Source organism: Maylandia zebra, linkage group LG9 (genome assembly GCF_041146795.1).
Source record: "Maylandia zebra isolate NMK-2024a linkage group LG9, Mzebra_GT3a, whole genome shotgun sequence".
NCBI classification, from domain to species: domain Eukaryota; kingdom Metazoa; phylum Chordata; class Actinopteri; order Cichliformes; family Cichlidae; genus Maylandia; species Maylandia zebra.
The window spans coordinates 33668410-33692286 of record NC_135175.1 but is presented as its reverse complement, the minus strand read 5'-3'; the positions used below and the strand labels follow the sequence as shown (position 1 = coordinate 33692286).

At 40.9% G+C, this 23877-nt stretch overlaps 1 protein-coding gene across 3 annotated transcripts in view; it reads left to right on the top strand.

Moving 5' to 3' along the window:
• Positions 1-20926, top strand: part of LOC143420382 (uncharacterized) — a 118234-nt gene extending 97308 nt beyond the window's left edge. Inside the window, exons 1-4 of one of the 3 annotated variants that reach the window (XM_076888471.1) lie at positions 2095-2401; positions 12206-12311; positions 15200-15964; positions 19306-20926. In XM_076888471.1, the coding sequence (XP_076744586.1) occupies positions 12294-12311; positions 15200-15964; positions 19306-19884 (1362 nt within the window). In that variant the 5' untranslated portion in view covers positions 2095-2401; positions 12206-12293 and the 3' untranslated portion in view covers positions 19885-20926. Of the gene's footprint in view, positions 1-2094; positions 2402-9194; positions 9433-12205; positions 12312-15199; positions 15965-19305 lie in introns of those variants that run through there. The other 2 variants (XM_076888473.1, XM_076888472.1) reach the window with 2 other exon arrangements.
• The last annotated feature ends 2951 nt before the right edge of the window (positions 20927-23877 follow it).

Sequence of the window (23877 nt, the reverse complement as noted above, 5' to 3'; positions counted from 1 at the left end):
CTCCCGAGGGATTAATAAAGTTTTATTTAATCTAATTTAATCTAATAACTTTAGTCTCAGACAAAACGCTTTACTCACCAACAAATAAAACACAACTAAAGCACTGAAAAAGGCCAAACAATAACATGTTTATGTTATTTAACGTTTACACAGCTACATTCTCGCCTGAAAATGTGTTAAAAGTTTATTTTGCGACCCAGAAAGAGTAATAAGAGTAATATTAAAACTAAGTAGCTGCAGTAATAGTAGCCATTGTTGGAAACTGGAATTGGCTGGGCCGGTCTGCGATATGGTTTTCAGTTTTGTTGTCCGGGTGGAAAATCAGGAGAAATTGGGGGGAGAATGGTCGCCCCGGGAGATTATCGGGAGGGGCACTGAAATTCGGGATTTCTCGGAAAAATCGTGAGTGTTGGCATGTATGGCCTAGCATAGCCTGTAATGTTATTGTGACGGACACATTATATGAGTGAACTTGACTTTACGTGACTTACAGGTTTCTTTGAAAAACAATTTCTTATATCCAGGTTCTTCCTTTGCGCTGCCATCCTCCTCTCCTCCTGGCAGCGCAGGTTTGCCGCTGCTGAAACTAAACAGAGCTCCCTGAAAGGCTCATCCAATCACATTGGCCATATTTGTCACATGACGTAGGACTCCAGTAGAGAACATAATTTAACTCTTTCTGCACCGAGACGCTGACAGATCATTTTTTTCTTACTATCGGGCTTGTTTTTCTTTACTCGAAGAGATCAAATTATTGGTGGGGACATGTCCCTTCCGTCCATGCCAAATCTACGCCCTTGAGTGATGGCCAAATGAAGCTTTCTGAAGCACTGAGGCTTGTATTGAAAAACGGTTCATTACTCGAAGCTTTTCAACATAGTCCTCTCTGGTGACATCTGGTGGCCAAAAATATGAAGAGCAGCTTGAATCCACAAAATAAAACCAACTGCTTCATTATGATTGCCCACTCACTCTACAGAGTGGAATTCTGTCTGCTATTGGGCCACCGTTGTGTTGCTTTGAACGTTTATTTTTTGGGGTTAAAAATGTGATTTATTTGTTTAATAAATAATTTCGACCAGCAAATTTTCCTTGTTTAAACATGCACCAGTTTGTGGTCTTTCTTTGCTTTTCACTTCTTGATGTTGGTAAATAGAATAATTGGAAAACACCACGTTACATACAATATACATATAATAATGTACAACACATTATGGAGTATGCTTCTGCTGTGAGGTCCTGCCTCCATCCACTTGTGAAATTAATCGCAAGATGGGTGTATTTATCAATAATATTATATTAGGGAAATTTTCCTATAAATATTTCTGACCTGGGGGTAGAATTGATTGTGAAAGGGAAAGTGCTTATGAACTTGCAAACTAAAAACATGATGCATTTAAGGTAACCCTTTTTCATTTTTATTTAAGAAGAGAATTTGTTCCACTGTGCGATGGCCGAAACTGTTCCTTTTCGTGGAGATAATTTCTCCTGCATTAAGGAAAATCCCTTCACGTGGAACAGAAGAGGCTGGAGTGCAGAGAAACTGGTAGAGATGCAGTTATACAGTCTACCTGGGCCCCACAAACTCAGCTAAAGAGAATAAATACATGAAATTGCTGCACATTTGGCAGACTAACATTTTAAGATTAATTGAAAAATAAAATATATATATTTTAACATTAAATGTAACGAGTCAAATGGAAGTTTTTCTAAAGATATTTGATGATATTTATATTATGAAAAACAGATTTTTGGCATTTTGAGTTTTTCCCGTTTTCAGATAAAATAAACACGCACAAAACAAAAGCAAACAGCCAGAACACAAAGCTGGAAAACCCACCCGAATGACCAAAATCTACTCAAAATACTCCCACACAACAGAACCTCCTCTCCTCCTCGCTGGCTCCATGTCTCTCAGTAGAAATATCAGTGGTTTGCTACCTGTCACCATCAAAACACCACAAATCCTGCGAATTATTCACTTCCTTATAAACCATTGAATGAGACCCCGAAGTAGTCACGTTCTAAACAAAGCTTCGGACGTCACTGATCACGTGACTTTGGCCAAACGAATCAAGCTTCGACACGGAGCTTCTGAAGCAGTGTGTTGATTTTTTGACACACGCACCGGAGCATCAGCTTCAAGCGGACCATCACTACAAACGTTTCCCTCATCTGTTTCCTGGGTATTTTTGAAAACGCAGGTTTTTCTATGCGTTTGCACCTTTCGTCCACACGTAAACGGCGTTTTCGGTCACTGAAAAACGCCTGCCAGGGTGGATACTTTCGAAAAGTCCGTTTTGACTATTTTGAAATCTCCGTTTTCAAAATACCCGTGTACGTGTGGACGTAGCCAAAGCTTCATCACGGAGTTTCTCTCGGTTTGTGGGCTCATCTAAAGGTAAGCACCGAGCTAACTTTACTGTGAGCAGGGCTCTAGACTAGTGATGGGCAGATGAAGCCCCATGAAGCACTGAAGCTTTTCATCCAATTGGTTCACCCCAACGCGAAGCTTCATGAAGCTTCATTTGCTCTAGCAGGACACCTACTGGACGTAAAAATAATAGCTGGCATGAATTTGAAGAGTGTGGCATTTTGCACACAGCCTGTAAATGTCAACAACAAAAGGAGTGTGTAAAACATGTATATTGTAGTGATGGCAGTATACTGTGTATATTTATAGTGGCAGTATGGGAAATGATTATTTGGAAATGCTTGAAATGGAAACGATCATTTACTGTGAGGTGAGGTGTGGTTGGGGTGTGGACAGTGGTTGTGCTTTTGTAACGTTGAGGTATGGACAGCTACACACTGCCTGTTCACATTTTATTCTGTAAAAACTAAATTTTCACTGCTTTTATGACCTTTTTAGTGGGGAGAACATATCTAGGATTTAATGATTTAACAAATCTTTTGAATCCTTTGTCCTCCACAATGCTAAATAGCTGGGAGTCCTCAATCACCATGCTGACCAGGTCTTCATCTATTTGAGATTGTTCTCCTGAGGAAAGACAATAAAGATAAAGCACAAATATAAATATCACACACGTAACTTATAACAGTTGTATAATATTGTTATATCATTTAGTAACATTACTGCATCCTATATTATCATTGCATTTGATGGCTCACCTGGTCTTGCTCCACAATCGGTGTCCCCCTTATTCTCAGGCAAAGCTCTGTAGTGCCTAAGCATGGATGAGGTGTTGTTGTTATATCCCAGCTCCCTGGCACATAGCAAACACTTCACCTTGTACAAAAGTCAAGACAGCTTAACATAAATTGTATTGCACCATCAGTATCATGAAAATACATCTTCTGTAGAAATTTACATACCTTGTTGGGAGGAATAAGATCAAAATGTTCCCACACAGGGGAGGACATCCTCCTCTTCTTAGCTGGCTCCATTCTCTCCTGACTTTCTCTCCTCACTCTCATAAACCTCCAAACTGTCTCCAAACTCTCACTAACCGCAACTCTCCATCAAACACCCACATTTTGAATGAAGTCTGAGGGGTTTATATCGCTGTCATATCTCGCGGCAAAGTTCGAACCACTTCATGAACCAGTCACGTGGTACAGCCGGGCAGCGAGGCTTCGGACGTCATCATTTTCAGCTCCTCCCATAAATGAAGCAAGCCTCGATACGCGCTTCGCGGAAACGCCCCCTCCATTACTCGACACACGCTCCGAAGCCTCGATACAGAACGTCCCATCACTACTCTAGACTAACTTTTTGACATGGGCGCACCGGTACGCCTAACTTGAAAAATTTAGGCGTACTGGCACAAAAGTTAGGCGAGGGGACACTTGGGCACTGCATTTATTGCAGCATATAGTGTGTTTCCTGGATACACTGTGCTTTTTCCGAGCACTGGCTATGAATTTCAGAAGGATCAGGCCTTAACTTAACAAAAAAGTTATCTCCAACGGGAGATCGAGAGACCAGTGTCAGTGTCACTGTTTACTTAGCCTGATAGAGCAAAGGACACTGTCTCAGCTGAACTCTGGACACACTTACACTGATAAGCACGCACTCATCCCCCTCCCTTTCCAAACGCCTTCGATGCTTGTTTCCTGCGGGGGAAGACTGCGGGTCTGCGTGCCGCGCTGAAATGGTAGCGCTGTGTAGGACGACTGCTGTGTTCCTTCGGATTACCCCCCACCCCCCTATCCAACCCCTGTGGCTTGTCACGTGCTCTAATGTTGTGATGTGGACATTAATGTGCTCTCTGTGTAGAGGAGTTTTTTTTGTTTCCTGTTCTCATGCTGTCCTCCCATAGGTGCTGTTACCAGTTCAAAATTGGGGATGGAGACAAGAGAAAAAACCAAAATAACAACACTGGTCCGGCCGGGTTAAGTCAAACGATGATTTTAATGATCACACGCGTGGGAGATGGACACTGTATGCAGACAGCCTCAGATCTCAAAATGGTGGAGCATTGCTCAAACTCTTATAGCCTCTGGTTCTCCCACCTTATCATAAAAGCCTAAACATTCACATTCTTTCTCTCACATGGCGCCTAAGCTACGACCTTGGCTTCCCGTTTATCTGCTCCTGCTGAGATGGGGCAGAAAACTCTAGCATGTTCCGTTCTCTTCTAATCAGACAAATAAGGCGATGACTTTCTGCAAACAGTATTTTCTTGTAACATCATAAAACAATATCATTCATCCACAATAAATCAGCAGTCTAATTTAATGCAAATCAGTTTAACTAATGCAATAGTTATCAGCTTCTTCTAATTCAGGAGAATAATGCAAACTAAAACTACATAATAATTCACAATCTTTAATTAGGGGTATAACATGGCATAAAATAATATTATAATCTAACAGTGCCCAGCGTGAGAAGAGGTCTCTTTTTTTCCTCTTGTACTTTTCCCATTGTTGTGTAATTTTTCTGTGTTATTCTCTGCAACGCTGCCGATCTCCGACTGTATTCCCATGTGATGTCTTTGTTGTGTGTGTAAGTCGGGGGGGGGTCCTATTCCTCTGCAGGGCAACCTGCATATGGCCAATAAAGCATTAACTTAACATCAATGATACTAAGAGTAGCTGTAGATAATATTACATCTGTGGGATGATTATTGGTAATTTTTTCTCTAACGATAAAAATTTTATTTGTGAAGAAGTTCATGAAGTCATTACTAGTTAACGTTAAAGGGATGGTTGGCTCAAAAGAGCTCTGACTTTTTGTCAGCCTGGCTACAGTGCTGAAGAGAAACCTGGGGTTGTTCTTATTTTCTTCAATCAGTGATGAATAGTAAGATGTTCTGGCTTTGCGGAGGGCTTTCTTATAAAGCAGCAAACTATTTCTCCAGGCTAAATGATGATCCTCTAGATTTGTGACACGCCATTTCCTCTCCAGATTACGAGTCATCTGCTTTAGGGTACGTGTTTGAGAATTATACCACGGAGTCAGGTACTTCTGATTAGAGACCTTAGTTTTCACAGGAGCTACAGTATCCAGAGTCGTACGTAGTGAGGAGGTGAAATTATTAACAAGATAATCGACCTCTGTTGGGGTAGCGTTCAGATAGCTGCTCTGCTCTGTGTTGGTACAGGGCATTGAAGATGATAACAGTGGGTGGATTATATTCTTAAACTTAGTTACAGTGCTTTCAGAAAGACATCTACTTTGATAAAGTCTACTCTTCACCGCTGTGTAATCACTTATTGTAAATGTAAATGTTATCAGGAAATGATCAGACAGGAGAGGGTTTTCAGGAAACACTGTTAAATGTTCAGTTTCTATGCCATATGTTAAAACAAGATCTAGAGTGTGATTAAAGTGGTGGGTGGGTTCTTTTACATTTTGAGAGAAACCAATTGAGTCTAATAACAGATTAAATGCCATGTTGAGGCTGTCATTTTTAGCATCTACATGGATGTTAAAATCACCCACAATAATTATTTTATCTGAGCTCAGAACTAAATTAGATATAAATCTGAGAAATTAAAACGTACAGCTCTGTTATCACTTCCAGCATAAATGAAGACCGAAAACTAAAAAGCAGTGACGTTTGTAGGGTTACTGAAGTTGGGCTAGCTTGTATATAATGATGTGCTACGTGACCGCTAGCGACACAGCTATGTTAGCATAATATAAACAAGCTAACTTTTTTTCCAATCGATAAAAGTTAACGTGAGTGTTCTCGGTGGTCAGGAACAAATGTAATCGCATGGCAGGATGCTGTAAAAGGACCAAACTTCAGCCAGGAGAACAACTGAGATAATCCATCCACAATACGAGGTTAGTCATTCATATGCATGGGCTGGGCTGGGCTGTAGTTACATCCTAAGGTTTTAAAAACTGAGCTTAAATAAATGATTAGCGGTAATAAAAGCCGAGGGAGGTCAACAGTGATCACTGACTGTTTTAGGAGCTTTTTGAGATCAAATAGAAGAAAATACATAACATTAAACATGTTAACAACACGAAAGCCATATTAAACGCAGACTACTTTAGGCCCGGAAGTAGGATTCGTCGTGTCATCACTGAGCATCACTGCTCATATTTATAATTATACGCTTCTTGGAATGAGTGCATACACTCGTGAAGTTTAGTAACTTCAGGTCACTGCAACAAGCCCAGCTACAGTTTACCGACAGATGGGTACAGGACCTTGAAATGCACCGTGTAGAAAGTAAAGACCATCGTACATATCATAAGTTTACCAGTCTCACAAATCGTCTTCATAAATACACATTCATTAACCGTTTATAAACCGTTTATTTATTTATAAACCGTTTATTAATAGGACCTTTGAGCTCAACGGTAATTAATTAGTAGTGGAAATAATTTCTGGTAGCATCACAGAAATGTAGCAGTGACAATAATATTGTATGCTGTAATCGTACCGGGCAATTAGTGATACAAAACAACTGTTTTATCCTGTGAATAAAAGTACATGTTTCTGTCAATGTACCATGGTAATAACAGAAGCGAAACACAATATTGTGTCAGGACAATTCACTATTTATGCACAATAAATAAAGGAGCATTGCGCGACAATTTCTGTTCAGCGCCAGACTTGCTTGTAACCTATATCACCAATTATGTTATGAAAAATGACGCATTAACTACAACAGAAGACTGACCTTTGTGGAAATGCTTGGAGCAGACTAACCTGTGAGCTGGAGTGTTCTGGGACGTTATATTTGGTCTTTGAATGGCTGCAATCCAGTCGCCTCTTTGTTACTTCGGAAACATGGCTCGAACAATTTCTCTTCAACGACGTAATCCGAGAACAACCGATCTCTTTACCCGTCGGCTTTCCGTGGCTGTCATGGGACCGGCTATTGCATTTAATAATACAACAGCTTCTTGCCATTTTTTGTGTTTCTTTTTATCGCTGTATAACTGATTTCAATTGAAAGCCTGCGTGCGCTTGTACCTCTTGCCATGAGTTCCCAGAATTCTTTGCGGTTTTACCCCTGAATGACGTCACATTTTCAATCTCTATTGGGCTGCGGGCCAAATTTGGCGCGCGGGCCAGAGTTTGACATTCTACAGCCTCATTTCTATTTGAAGTGATAACAGGAAATCAGAGCGATCTGCTGCAGTATCGGGGTCACAATAAACTTTAATGTCCAGCTGCTGTGGATGAACACTAGGGCTGGGTATCGTCACTGATTTCTAGAATCGATTCAATTCCGATTCACAAGGTCCCGAATCGATTCGATCCACGATTCGATTTAATTCGATTCGATTTAAATCTGGGAAATTTTGACAGTCAGAAATATTATAATTCAGATCAGTACATTTACATATTTTTGTATCAATAAAAAGGAAGCTGACACACGCAAGACTTTTTCAAAGGTGTGAGCGTCACAGCAGATGCCTTTGTGTCAAAGTAGCTGAAGATAAAACACAGAAAAACATGAAGGTGATTTTCCTGGCCTGGGATTTTATAAAAATATTCTGCAGTACATCAAAAACGAAAGAAAGCCATTAATCAACATATGAACATTACCTCTGACGTTACAGCGGTTTTATTAGAGACACGGCTAAGCGTTTTGCATTTTGAATAATTTTAAATTTGTTCAGTATTGAACAGCAGAAATGAGGTTTTCTTTTCGGAAGAATGTAAAAGGGGAAAAAAACAGCGGCCGACAGCGCTGTAAACAACAGTAGACTTGTGCGTAACAAGCAAGCGAATAATGAAGAAAGGGAAACTGTTCTTGAAGTACAGAGAGAGAGAGAGAGAGCTGCGCATCGCGGTGGAAGCAAAACAGTAAAAGTCAGAGTGAATTCATGACGATGTTTATGTGAAGCGTTTGGATCTTCTTTTGCTGCTGGTTCGGTCAATATTGTTTGGAGAGACATCAAATTAACAGCTTTAGAATCTGCTCATAAAGGGCGTGAACACAAAGCGCGGACCCGCCGACAGATCAGAATCAGCGAGCTGTCGGCTTTCAGCCCCGACCGTGAGAAAGGCGACATCTAACTGATTCTGATCCGCGGGTCGCGCTGTGTGTTTAAGTCTATGTGCAGAATCTGTGTTCCTGCTCTCATTTACTGTCTTAGCTGTTTGGTGGTTCTTGAAATTTTGTGAGATGTCACCTGAGATTCTGGCATTTCGGGCAAAATAAATTTATATTAAAAAAATCGATTCAGGATTTTAATGAATCGATTTTACGTTATCCAAGCCAGAATCAATTTTAATCGATGAATCGATTATAAAAACCCACCCCTAATGAACACATGAGAGGAAGTGAACTCCTACAAAGTCTCATTTTAACGAGTCTGGCTGCTGTAAAGTGATGCACAGGAAGATGTTAACAAAAACTATTCTATGAAATGAATGTTTAGCATCAAGTGAATTCAGATGTTCTGTTCAGTTTTCTTTCTATAGGCAAGGCAAGTTTATTTAGAGTGTTAGGGCAGCCTGAAAATTCTCCTGGGCATCTCGCTGCAGGGCAACCTGCAAAATAAAGGCTGTTTCATTCATTCATTATATAGCACAATTCAACAGCAAGTTGATTCAAAGTGCTTTTCAGAGACATTAAAAAACAAAAAAATAAAAAGCATGATTTAAAAAGGGGGGGGGGGGGGGCAGTACATAAAATCAGTAGTTAAAATGTAGATTTTGAAATTTAAGCTTAAAAGTAAAACCGTGCAGATTTGGTGCTTTATTCAAATGCAGCTGAGAACAGGTGAGTCTGCAACCTGGATTTAAATAAACTGAGTGTTTCAGCTGCTCTGAGGCTTTCTGGGAGTTTGTTCCAGATATATGGAGCATAAAAGCTGAATGCAGCTTCTCCATGTCCAGTCTCGCAAGATTTCTACAACCAATCAGAGTGAAATTTGTACTTTGTGTTGTCAGATGAACATCAGAATCAGAATCGTGTTTCTTGGCCAAGTATAAGTGCAGACACATACAAGGAATTTGGTTCCGGTAGATGGAGGCTCTCAAGCACAGCAATGTAAAACAAACAAACACACACACACACACACACACACACACACACACACACACACACACACACACACACACGTGTCTATATATACATTACACATACATACACAAAGCTGTGTAAACCAACTGTATGGTTTATGATGGAGACACTGAGTCTGGTTCAGCTGCTTTGTTGGGGTCTGTATGTTAAAGAGTCTGTTTACATGGTGGAGGTGGTGGGACTGGGGGCCTGAAGGAGTTGAAAGTGTGGGGTGGGGGAGTAACATGTCTGTCCCTGTTTGTGGAAACCACAGGAGGAGCTGTTCAGGCTGTTGCTGGGTGTGAATTGTTTATGGAGTCTTTAAACTTGTAGTTGCTGTTTTCCAGACTGAAGCAGAGTCGTTAGCTGAAAACTGGTTTTAGAGGTTCATTCAATCAATCAATCAATCAATCTTTATTTATAAAGCACTTTTCATACAGAGAAAATGTAGCACAAAGTGCTTTACATAGTTAAAAGCAGCCCACCCCACCCTCCAACTCACTCCCCACACTCTCAATACACATATATCCCCCCACCCACACACACATACACACACGCGCACACTTAAAGAGTAAAAATTGGGCTGGGCTCGCATGAGCCAAGTGAGGAAACACTATAACAGGGAGCCGTCTGCACCGGGAGCCGGTCACAGACCGCAGCCTCCAGGCTGGGCACACAGCAGGAGGGAGGCAAAGGAGCCCCCCAGCCAGGCTGAGAGGACCCCAGAGACCCAGCAGCCACGGTCAATAACAGCCCCGGTGCAGAGAGCGCCCTCCGAGGAAACACTGGAGATATGACGCAATACAATATATATAGGGTAAAATGATAAAATAAATAAGAACAGGATACAATATAAATATAAATATAAATAGAATAAGAAGATTAAAAAACGAATAAGAATAAAATCAAACAAATATTAGGTAAATCCTAAATTAATAATAGAATAACAGGATAGAATAAATAAGCATAAAATAAATAAACGCTAAGTAAAAGCTAAATTAAAAAGGTGGGTCTTGAGCCTGTTCTTAAAAACATGTACGTTCTCTGCGGCCCTGAGCTCCTCCGGCAGGCTGTTCCACAGACGAGGACCATACCACTGAAACGCTGCCTCTCCGTGAGTATGTGTCCTGACTTTAGGGACAATCAAAAGGCCAGTACCAGAGGACCTCAGGGTCCGCGAGGGTTCGTATGGTAAAAGCAGATCTGAGAGCTAGGAAGGCCCAAGACCATTAAGACATTTAAAAACCAATAAAAGAACTTTAAAATCGATCCTGAAACACACGGGGAGCCAGTGCAGCGATTCTAAAACCGGTGTAATGTGGGCCCGCCCTCTGGTCTTCGTCAGCACACGAGCTGCCGAGTTTTGCAAGAGTTGTAAAGTTGAAATATTCTTCTTAGGAAGACCAGAGAGCAGGGCATTACAGTAATCAATGCGACTGGTAATAAAAGCATGCATCAGCATCTCCGTGTTGGCCCGAGAGAGAATAGGGCGGACTCTGGCTATATTTTTTAGATGATAAAATCCAATTTTAGTTACATGTTTAATATGTGGGATAAAACCAAGCTCAGAGTCAAAAATAACACCCAGGTTTTTCACTTGTAGCGAAGGACATAGTGAAAATGCCTCTAATTTAGACAAGAGTTTCTCTCTCTGAGCCTCAGGACCGACAATTAAAACTTCAGTTTTGTCCTGGTTAAGTTGTAAAAAGTTTTCTGCCATCCAAGATCTTATATCCAAGATACAGTTAAAGAGGGCATCCATTTGTCTGGTGTCATCAGGAGACACGGAGATGTACAGCTGCGTGTCATCAGCGTAACTGTGGAAGTTCACTCCATGCCTCCTGATGACACCGCCGAGAGGGAGCATATACAAATTAAAAAGTACAGGGCCTAGAACCGACCCTTGAGGCACACCACATGTCATTTTATGGATCTTAGAGGAGCATGTATCCATACTCACCATAAAAGTTCTGTCAGAGAGATAGGAAGTGAACCAGCTGTGTACAGCACCAGAGAGGCCCACCATGTGTTTCAGTCTGTTTAAAAGAATAGCGTGGTCTACTGTATCAAAGGCTGCGCTTAGATCCAGTAGCACCAGGACTGAGAGCTTTTGGGAGTCCCAGTTACATCTAAGATCATTTAAAACCTTTAGGAGAGCCATCTCTGTGCTGTGGTTCACCCTAAATCCAGACTGGAATATCTCCAGGATCTGTCTATCATTGAGAAAATCAGTAATCTGAGTAAAAACAAGTTTTTCTAAGACTTTACTTAAAAATGGTAAGTTGGATACAGGTCTGTAGTTATTAAAATCATTACAATCCAAATTGCTCTTCTTCAGAAGGGGCCTCACCACCGCCGTTTTAAAGGCAGCAGGGAAGACACCCAACTGAAGAGAGCAATTCAGGACAATTCAGGACACCTTCTCAGGCTCTTACAGCCTTACCTGTATCATAACAAAGTGTATAAACTGTATAAACCCCAATCCACCTTTAACACGGTCCTTCTCCCAAACCTTCAAATAGGACTTTCTGGCCCTGTCATAGTAAAGGGCTGCTTAGAATATTAGAGCCAATGTCACAAAGTTCCTCCTGAAGTATAAGTGAGTGAGAGAGTTTCCTCACTTTGCAGCACAACACGTCTCACAAGATTTCTACAAGCAATCAGAGTGAAATTTGTACTTTGTGTTGTCAGATGAACATATGAGACACTTTGACTCTTCAGTGCAGTGTGGAGCCTAACAAAGATCTGTTTTGTGTCCCAGCTGATCAGCAGGAGGAGAAGAGTCTGACGGAGCAGCAGAGGAACATTTTCAGCCATCTGGACTCAGCTGAGTCACTACAGAGGAAACAATGAGCTCAACACAGGAGGTGAGGAAAATATCACAGTTTCACCAAATAATCAGTCACGTCTAAAACTCTCATCCTCCCAACCTGTTATATGACTGTGTTGTATTTTATTATGTACTATGTTTTTATTTTATATCTATTATGTTTACAAACATCAAGAAGTCACAAGCAAAGAGAAACCACACCACAGCACATGTTTAAATAAGGATATTCATCAAAATTATTTATTAATGAAATTTCAAAACCTTTTCAATCACACAGAAAATACATGTGCAAAGCAACACAACAGTAGCCTGATATCAGACAGAACTGTCACATGATACTAAACATAATGAAGCGCTTCATTATACAGTGGGGCAAAAAAGTATTTAGTCAGCCACCGATTGTGCAAGTTCCCCCACTGAAAATGATGACAGAGGTCAGTAATTTGCACCAGAGGTACACTTCAACTGTGAGAGACAGAATGTGAAAAAAAAATCCATGAATCCACATGGTAGGATTTGTAAAGAATTTATTCGTAAATCAGGGTGGAAAATAAGTATTTGGTCAATAACAAAAATACAACTCAATACTTTGTAACATAACCTTTGTTGGCAATAACAGAGGTCAAACGTTTACTATAGGTCTTTACCAGGTTTGCACACACAGTAGCTGGTATTTTGGCCCATTCCTCCATGCAGATCTTCTCGAGAGCAGTGATGTTTTGGGGCTGTCGCCGAGCAACACGGACTTTCAACTCCCGCCACAGATTTTCTATGGGGTTGAGGTCTGGAGACTGGCTAGGCCACTCCAGGACTTTCAAATGCTTCTTACGGAGCCACTCCTTTGTTGCCCGGGCGGTGTGTTTTGGATCATTGTCATGTTGGAAGACCCAGCCTCGTTTCATCTTCAAAGTTCTCACTGATGGAAGGAGGTTTTGGCTCAAAATCTCACGATACATGGCCCCATTCATTCTGTCCTTAAGACGGATCAGTCGTCCTGTCCCCTTGGCAGAAAAACAGCCCCATAGCATGATGTTTCCACCCCCATGCTTCACAGTAGGTATGGTGTTCTTGGGATGCAACTCAGTATTCTTCTTCCTCCAAACACGACGAGTTGAGTTTATACCAAAAAGTTCTACTTTGGTTTCATCTGACCACATGACATTCTCCCAATCCTCTGCTGTATCATCCATGTGCTCTCTGGCAAACTTCAGACGGGCCTGGACATGCACTGGCTTCAGCAGCGGAACACGTCTGGCACTGCGGGATTTGATTCCCTGCCGTTGTAGTGTGTTACTGATGGTGACCTTTGTTACTTTGGTCCCAGCTCTCTGCAGGTCATTCACCAGGTCCCCCCGTGTGGTTCTGGGATCTTTGCTCACCGTTCTCATGATCATTTTGACCCCACGGGATGAGATCTTGCGTGGAGCCCTAGATCGAGGGAGATTATCAGTGGTCTTGTATGTCTTCCATTTTCTGATGATTACTCCCACAGTTGATTTTTTCACACCAAGCTGCTTGTCTATTGTAGATTCACTCTTCCCAGTCTGGTGCAGGTCTACAATACTTTTCCTGGTGTCCTTCGAAAGCTCTTTGGTCTTGGCCATGGCGGAGTTTGGAGTCTGACTGTTTGAGGCTGTGGACAGGTGTCTTTTATACAGATGATGAGTTCAAACAGGTGCCATTCATACAGGTAACAAGTGGGGGACAGAAAAGCCTCTTACAGAAGACGTTACAGGTCTGTGAGAGTCAGAGATTTTCCTTGTTTGAGGTGACCAAATACTTATTTTCCACCCTAATTTACGAATAAATTGTTTACAAATCCTACCATGTGAATTCATGGATTTTTTTTTTTCACATTCTGTCTCTCACAGTTGAAGTGTACCTCTGGTGCAAATTACTGACCTCTGTCATCATTTTAAGTGGGGGAACTTGCACAATCGGTGGCTGACTAAATACTTTTTTGCCCCACTGTAATTTGTAGATTCAAGCTGCTCTTCATATTTTGACCAGCAGATGTCACCAAAGAGGACTGTTGAAAAGCTTCAAGTAATGACAGTTTGTTCCACGACTGCATTTCACTGGGTTTTGATTATCGATTAAAATTGATTGTAGCTTGGATAACATGATATCAATTCATTAAAATCCTGAATGGATTTTTAAATATAAATTAATTTTGCCCAAAACGCCAGAATCTCAAGTTAAACCTCAGAAAATTTCACAAAACAGCTAAAACAGCAAATGAGAGCAGGTACATGACATGGACTCGACGTCGGGTGAGAAAGCCGGCAGCTCGCTGATTCTGATGCGTTTGCCGGTCCGCTCTTTGTGTTTACGTCTTTTTCGGCGCTAGATTCTGAAGCTGCAGGTTGTGTCTCTCTCCAAAATAAAATTAATTAAACCAGCAGAATTCTCTCTCTCCATTGTTTACAGCTCTGTCGGGTGCTGTTTTTTGTTTTTTCACTCCCAGCAACAAAGCCTAATTTCTGCTGTTCAATACAGAACAAATGTAAACTTTTTAAAATTATGCAAAACGTTTAGATGTGTCTGTCATAAAACGTCTGTAATTTTGCTCTGCTTCACTTCAGCAGCATCAGGTAATGTGCATATGTTGATTAATGGTTTTCTTTCGTGTTTGATACACTGCAGAATATTTTTAAACCCAGGCCAGAAAATTCTCCTTCATGTTTTTCTGTTTTATCCTCAGTTACTTTGACACAAAGGCATCTGCTGTGATGCTTACACCTCTGATGAAGTCTCACACATGTCAGCTTTCATTTTAGAAATATAAAATATGGATAAGTACATAGTGATCAGAATTCTAATATTTCTGATTGTCTGAGGCAAGATTTCCCCGAATCGAAATCAGTGATGATGCCCAGCCCTAAATTTCACTCACTGCCTGTGTTTGTATCTCTGTCACTGCAGGACCAACATGGAGCGAGAAGTCAGCGCTCTCAGGAGGCCGACCAACCTCACAGAACAAAGGGGGAGAAGAAATACAGCTGTGATGACTGTGGAAAGTCTTTTACCCAGTCTGGAAGCTTAAAAGCACACCAGCTCATCCATAGTGGAGTTAAAGCATACAGCTGTGACGAGTGTGGAAAGAGTTTTTCCTGGAAGGGTAGTCTAAAAAAACACCAACTCGTCCACAGTGGAGTTAAAGCGTACAGCTGTGACGAGTGTGGGAAGGATTTTCTTAGGAAGGCTTCACTACAAAACCATCAGGTCATCCACACTGGAGAGAGACCGTTCAGCTGTGACGAGTGTGGACACACTTTTTCTCGGAAGAATGCTCTAAAAAAACACCAACTCATCCACAGTGGAGTTAAAGCGTACAGCTGTGATCAGTGTGGCAGAGCTTTTACTCAGCGTAGTAACTTACAGAATCATCTAGTTACCCACTCTGGAATTAAAACATACAGCTGTGACATTTGTGGAAAATCTTTCAGCCTGAAACAGAGCCTAAATACACACCTACGCATTCACACCAGACATGATGTGTACAGCTGTCAACAGTGTGGCAAAGAGTTTGCTAAACACACACTATTAAAACGCCACATGTTTACCCACTCTGAGGAACTACCTTATAAATGTGACCTGTGTGAGAATACTTTTAAATCTCCACATTACCTGAGACAACACCAACAGATCCACACCAGAAAGAGACTCTATAAGTGCAGTTACTGTGAGGTATGTTTTTATATTTTTATCGTGTCATTTTAGCCTGACTGTTTGGAACAACTCTGCTCATTAAACCGTGTTAGCATGTTGCTAACACAATTTAATAAGCAGAGTTCTACAGAATGGAGAGACGGTGTTGTGTGATTATTCAGATTTTCAATTCAGTTATCATTTTTGTGTAAATGATCCTAAAAAACTAAACTGAAAGTGCTGAAAAGTGATATGATGGTGTTATTTAAAATTCATGTAGTTTCGTGGTATTCAATTCAGTTTTATTTATATAGCGCCAAATCACAGCAGTAGTTCCCTGAAGGTTCTTTATATTGTAAGGTAGACCCTGCACAGTTACCAGCTGTCAGCTACATAGAAAAGGATCTTGGTGTTATTTGTCTCTCAGAAACAGTTCATAACTTCAACTCATTCATGTCACCTAAAAGGTAAACCTGTTTCTCCATCACCTGTTCAGCTCTGATGATTCAGTAAGGACATCTCCTGGTTTCATCTGCATGTTTCCCTCTCACCACATATCCAAACCGACATCATGACCAGCAACTTTTACAGCTGTGGCTCCAGCATACCTCAGCTGATATTAGAAAGGAATATTAAATAAATTCTAACAACAGCTGATCAAGCTTAAACGCGCTGCTGTTGTTTAGCGCGACATCCGCTGGTTTCCTCTCTCTGGCGCAAAGTGGGCGATAAACAAACAAGAGAGGAAAGCCGATCAGCTGATCATTGATCAGTTTCATGATTGAAGTAGCAACAGGAGAGGCAGGGGGGAGAATGAGAGAAGAAGAGGCAGCTGTGCAGCGTAAAGACAGAATAAATCAATCTTTGTCTTTTTTTCATTCTAGCTGAAGTTCGGGACAAACTCTGTTCCTTTTCACCTTAATACGAAATGCGTAATAATTTCTCTGAATGAGGGACGATTCCGTCTTTTTACAGGCAACTCTACTAACTAACCTTATGAATAAAATACAGTTCACTATGGTATCACTAACATCAAAGCACCCACCCAGCAGTATATAAACTCCGTCATGCTAGCTAGCACGCAGTACAAGTTATTGTAACTGACGGTAAAAAGTCAGCACAACGAAAATAAACTCCACCTAAACTTGGTTTATATCTGACCAAGATAGACTGCAGGTCATAACTTCTTACCTGAAGTTCAGTTCACCTGACACTCGGACCGGCGGCCGCCTCGGGTCTCTCCTCCTCCTGCCTCCCCTTTCCCTCATCCACCCGCTGGCCTCCACCACTTGCTAATTTTACTGAATCTGAGGAAGCTCCGCCACAGCCACCACCAAACAACTGAGTTATTTTTACAGCATCTGGCCAATCCACCACCTTTCATTGTTTATACCGTTACAAAGGGAAAAAAGTCACCGGGCCACCGAGCAAATGCCCGATGGCCAGTCCAGCATTGGTCGTGCCATCAGTTAACCCTTCCCGTGCCAACTGTGGCACACGTGCCTAGGGTTGCCGACCCCTGCCCTACAATAATACATACAGAGAAAAGCCCAACAATCATATGACCCTCTATGTGCAAGCACTTTGACGACTGTGGGAAGGAAAAACTCCCTTTTAATCAGTGATGGGAATAACGGCGTTACAAGTAACGGAAGTAGCTGACTACGTAAGTAATCTGGAAGCTACAGCTTTAAGCAGCTGCGTGCGCTCCCGTGGACGGTAATCACGATCACTTTCTAGCACAACACCTGGAGCTAAGGGGGAAAAACAATCGCATGAGTGCTGCTGTTTGACTGAGGAAGAATAAAGTAGCCGTGGTAAGCAAATCACATGACCACTTAAAGACAAAGCAAGCAGAGTCACGATAAACAATATGTATCCAGAGAGAGAGAGAGAGAGAGAGAGAGAGAGAGAGAGAGAGAGAGAGGGGGATGGATGGATGGATGGATGGATGTTTAGCGTGTTTGGAGTGTGTAGTTAGTGTGTAGTGTTGTGGATAGTTTTGTGTTGTGTGTCAGAACAATGAGGCGACTGCTGTCTCCAGGTAGAAACAGGAGTGATACAGCTGCTGCTGTCAGACCTGCAGGTATCAGGCTGTGATGTTTCCTTTATCGTGGACAGAAATTTTTGGAGTGGCACAAATAATTTGTGTGGCATCTTATTGAAGAACAGCTGATTGTTCTTAAATAGTTTGAAGTGGTTATTTAAAAAATCAGGATAAAAGGTAAATGGATGCAAATAACTTTGTTGTTTGCAAAACTTGTGCATAGGATTTTAAAATTGACAATTTATATTTGCATTTAAAGTTATGAAATATGATTCATTAAACATGTTTGTGGTTGTTACAGTAAAAAATATAACTTTTTCTACTCTGATCTTATGTTTTTTGTCTGACCTTTAGATCAGTTGTGTTAATACAGTATGTAAAAATGAAAACATGACTGTAAATTCAGGGTCACCTGGTCCAGCCCTAACTATATGCTTTAGCAAAAAGGAAAGTTTGAAGCCTAATCTTGAAAGTAGACACTGTGTCTGTCTCCTGAATCCAAACTGGAAGCTGGTTACACAGAAGAGGGGCCTGAAACCGAACGATCTGCCTCCCATTCTACTTTTAAATACTGTAGGAACAACAAGTAAGGCTGCAGTGCGAGAGCAAAGTGCTCTAACAGGGTGATATGGTACTACAAGGTCATTAAAATAAGATTGGGCCTGATTATTCAAGACCGGATTTTGAATTCAATTCTGGATTAAACAGGAAGCCAATGAAGGAGAAATCTGCTCTCTCTTTCTAGTCCCTGTCAGGACTCTTGCTGCAGCATTTCGGATTAACTGAAGGCTTTTCAGCGAGTTTTTAGGACTTCTTGATAATAATGAATTGCTTAATGTGCATTGAAGGACATATCCTGGTCAAAATGACTCCAAGGTTCCTCACAGCGTTACTGGAAGTTACTGAAGTGTTTCCTTATAATTGCCCACTCTAAGAAACTCAGTCGACGGGACTGAGCTCTGCAGCGTGGGTAATTACAAGGAAACGCTTCATAATTTGTAGATTCAAGCTGCTCTACATATTTTGAACAGCAGATGTCACCAAAGAGGCGACAGAATTTGTCCTGGTCCAAAATGAGTCCAAAGTTCCCCACAGTGTTACTGGAGGCCAAGGTAATGCCACCGAGAGTAAGAATCTGGTTAGGTACAATACTGTTCAACTGATGCTCACAAGGGTGTGGTACCACAGTGTGTGTTTGTATAGCCCAGTAAACTGTTAACTGAAGGAGTAAAATGTAATTGGCCGTCTGCAGAGATGCTCTTTATTTCAGGTGACGTTCAGGATGAAAATGTTGAAGGACTGACTTACACTGTGTCTTTGTGTCTTTGTTTAGAAGCAGAGCGACACAGATGGATCCAATTCTCAACCCTGTCGTCACTGTGGTGGTGGGAAAGACTTTCGTTGTGACCTTTGTGGAAAAACTTTCAGTCATTCAAACACTCTAAAACTACATCAACGTAGACACACTGGAGACAAAATGAACTACTGCAAAGAATGTGGGAAAGGCTTCACCACAAAACGTGACTTAAAACGACACGAACTCTTTCACAGTGGGGTCAAAAAGCATCTCTGTGATCAGTGTGGGTCATCCTTCACCACTAGAGGTGAGCTTAAAACACACAAACGCGTCCACACAGGAGAGAAACCATACAAGTGCAGACACTGTGACAAAAGCTTTCCACAATCAGGTGATTGTAACAGGCATGAACGGACACACATGGAAGGAAACTACAGCTGTGACCAGTGTGACAAGAGCTTCAAGAATTTCAGTTCATACTCCACACACAAACGATCCCACGTTACTAATAAACTGTTTCACTGTTACCAATGTGCCAAAATATTCACCACATTGTCTGCTCTGTGCAAACATCAGCGTGATCATGCAGGACTGAAATCACTCTCATCACGGTGAATCTGCAGAGACAGAAAGATCCTCGTTTGGTTTCAGGGTCAGACTCAAAGCCCTTGAGATCAGGCTCCACAGAGTTCAGATGGAATCTCCTGTAAAGATCTGATGAGGCAGCTATGAATGAAAATGTGCCTCTCGTTACATTTTAAGCTTTCTAAACTGTTCTACTGTAGTGTTGGTGTTGAGTGGTTAGCATTGTTCCAGCAGTTGAATCAAAAAATCTGTTTCCTCTTATGTTTTTATTGAATGTATTTTGATCCATGTGTTTTTGTTGGGTGTTTTTTTTTTTTGTTTTTGTTTTTTTTTGTGTTCAGGTTTTTTGTGTTTATGAAATCCTTCAACAGTTAAACCAAAATTTTACATGTTAAATAAAGAAATAATTTACTGACAAAGAGTTTGATCCATGATGTCATTTCCTGTATGTCAAACCAAAAACTGATGTGACAAATGTTCTCAGTGACCTGAAATTCATGAAAAAATAAGATCTTTAAAATCTTTTGTATTTTAACAAAGTTGCTGTAGGTATCAAAAATTCTGATTTGTGTTTGAGATTGTTAGAAGATTTTCTACATTATACATTATAACCAAATCTCTATAATACAATATAATCAAGTAGGCCTTATATTCTAACCAAGTGAGCCTTATATTCTAACCAAGTATGCCTTATATTTTGTGTGTTCATATATTTTCACATAACCAAGCCTATTGTTGAAGAATCACCTAACCAAGTTTATTGTTAAAGGAAAACTGATGCATTCCTTACCTAAGTGTTTGAGATGTTTGACAGCATGATATAATGATGCATTCTTTCCTATAGTGTCTGTGATGTCAGATAAAGCATGATATACTTCTGTATTTTTATCCCAGTGTGTGAAAGATCAGATAAGCTGATTTAATGTTTAACCTCTCGTCAACATCTGTTAAAAGAGGAAGTACTATGTAACCCATTTTTGCCTTATAAATAAAGCAAGCGAGCCTGTGCTCGGAGTGTGTGTCTTCTCAGAGAGACATTCACCCGTGCGCACGTTTTCTAATTACACTCTGAGTCGGTCTGCAGTTGTCTCATTTCTCTTACTTGTGTTTTGAACAAATGTCTACCCCTGACAGAGATATAAAAAGATTAATTTTGGAAAATTATCTTTTAAAGTTGTGGTTTGATTTGCTCAGCTTATCAGAGTTTCCTTTGTTGGCACTGCCTCTCAGAAGTTGTTGGTCTATATTGACATGACAGCTGATTTTTCAGCTGGACGTCCATGATGTGAATCTTATTTCACCACATCCCAAAGGTGCTCTATTGGACTGAGACTCAGGTAGGCTGTGGTCTGTAAATGATGTCAGTTGGTACTAAGGGACCCAAATTGTGCCAACCAAACATCTCCACGCTATTACACCAGCAGCAGGATGGATCCATGCTTTATTTTGTTTAAGACAAATTCTGCCCCTAAAATCTGAAAGTTGCAGAGATTGAAAAAAGTTGCCTGGACTGATGGGTCTCAATCTTTTCTTGTCCACTTTTGTTGATCTCGAATGTAAAGTAACCCACCCATCACGTTAATCACACTCTAGAACTTGTTTTAACATATGACATAGAAACTGAACATTTAACACTGTTTTCTGTAAACCCTCTCTTGTCTGATCGTTTGATAATAACATTTAAATTTACAATAATGGAATGAAGCCAGATAACACGCATATAAAGACCTGGGTGACCTCTAACTTCCTGCTGCTGATTATACTTGGCCTACAATACCTAGAAATATGGTATCGAACCAGATACTGTCCTATATCCTGTCAGAGTGACACTCAAAAACTACTCCATGCATTTATTATTTCTAGACTGGACTACTGTAATTTGCTATTATCAGGATGTCCTAAAAACTCCCAGAGAAGCCTGCAGGTAATCCAAAATGCTGCAGCAAGAGTACTGACAGGGATTAGTTGTTGTTCCTAGAATATTTAGAAGTAGAGTGAGAGGCAGAGCTTTGAGTTTTCAGGCCCCTCTTCTGTGGAACCAGCTTCCAGTTGGGATTGGTGAGGCAGACACGATCTCTACTTTTAAGATTAGGCTTCAAACTTTCCCTTTTACTAAAATATATAGTTAGGGCAACATCAGGTGACCCTGAATTCTCCCTTTTTAATGCTGTAATGGGTGTAGGTTGCTGGGGGATTCCCATGATGTATTCAGTATTTCTTCCTCAGTCAGCTTTCTCACTCACTATATAGAGCTCTCTGCATTGAATCATACTTGTTATTAATCTCTGTCTTCCACAGCATGTCTTTTCTCCTGTCTTCCTTCTCTCACCCCAACCGCCTGTGGCAGATGGCTGCCCCTCCCTGAGCCTGGTTCTGCCGGAGGTTTCTTCCTATTAAAAGGGAGATTTTCCTTCCCACTGTCACCAAAGGGATTGTTGGGTTTTGTATGTGTTATTGCAGGGCAGGGGGTCCACTACCTCCATGATCCAATCTGGAGCCACTAACCCTGAGGGTACATCTTTCACCATCTTACAAAGCTGGGATTGCAGCCATTCCCCAACTCTCTGTGAATGGTACTCATGGAATTTGATCTGTGGCTGTTGATCAATGGTCATGATTTGCATATTAATGATGAAGAAACTTATCTTACAGCTCATTGTTCATTCAGTGGGCTGTTTTCGTCATTATGCAAATGTAGTGTTTACTAGGTTTGGGAAACCTGCAGTCAGCTGAGTTTGAAGAAGTCACTTGCAACACTGAAAACGCCATGTCCAGATGAACAGAATCAATTATTTTGGTACAAACAATTCACCACAAAAAAGACTCAATATTCAGAAATGCTTTAAACTGGGCAGTAAATATGTATGACAAACTCAAAACATTGTAATCTAAAACATACTGCAAAACAGTGCTGGCTCTTATTTCAGTGGGAGAAATTTTCATGGGCATGTGTAGCTAGAATTTTACTTTGGAGGAAATGGGGTCAATGCAATTCTTAAGCATGTGTGCAAATGTCCGATGGATGGATGGAACTTTATTAATGCCTCGGGTCGGTTCCTCCGGGAAATTCAGTTTCCAGTAGCACAGCACCGACAGAAGTTGCATGTTACAGATACGCTAAGGGAAATGAGAGTAAGGATATAAGCACACAGCCCCACTCCACTGACGACTTGCTGTTGGCCAAAGCCCTCAACGACTTTTACTGCCGGTTTGATGAGACATCAAGCAGCCTTGACATCTCCATCTTCCCCAACAATAGAGACATCATCCCCCCACCTCCCCACTCCCACCAGCACAGAGCCATCACCACCATCAAAGACTTCACCCACAGGAGCCCCCTCCTCACTCCACAGCTATGAGGATTTCACACCACCATCTCCCACTACAACCCTTCATATTCATGAAGCAGATGTGAGGAAGCAGTTTAACCTTATAGACCTACCACAGAACCAAGTCTGCCTGAGCTTATCTTTATATTTTTACATGTTGTACTTCCATTTCTGGGAGCATTTCAAGTTGCTATACATCAATACAACCCTTATATCCCACATTTTAATCATATGTATGCATTAAGTCAACAGTAACTACATAAATTGCAAAAGTGGTATTTTTACACACATTTCTAGTTAAAGAAATTTCAGAGGTTCCTCCCTCAAAATTGTAAATGTAAAAAAGTTGCATAAAACAGTTTGTGTGCTTCCAACCAGACGAAATTAATTTTGAGTGTCTTCATAGTTTTATTTTTGAGATACACCAATTTGTTTATACTGCAGCCACCAACTTTGTAATTCTCATTTACATGACTTATTTAAACATTCTCCTCTTGAATGCAAAATTCTTAAAAACATCTTTTATTCTTTAAGAGTAAACAAATCTGAAAGCTGTTCCATCCTAAAAGAGTACAACAATGTGTACTTTATGATGTTCTAAAGGTTTCAGCATCTTTTTGAATTTGTCACATGAGGAAAGGTATGAGTGAGCTTTCGTAACGTACCGTGAATGATGCTTGTCAGCACACAAACC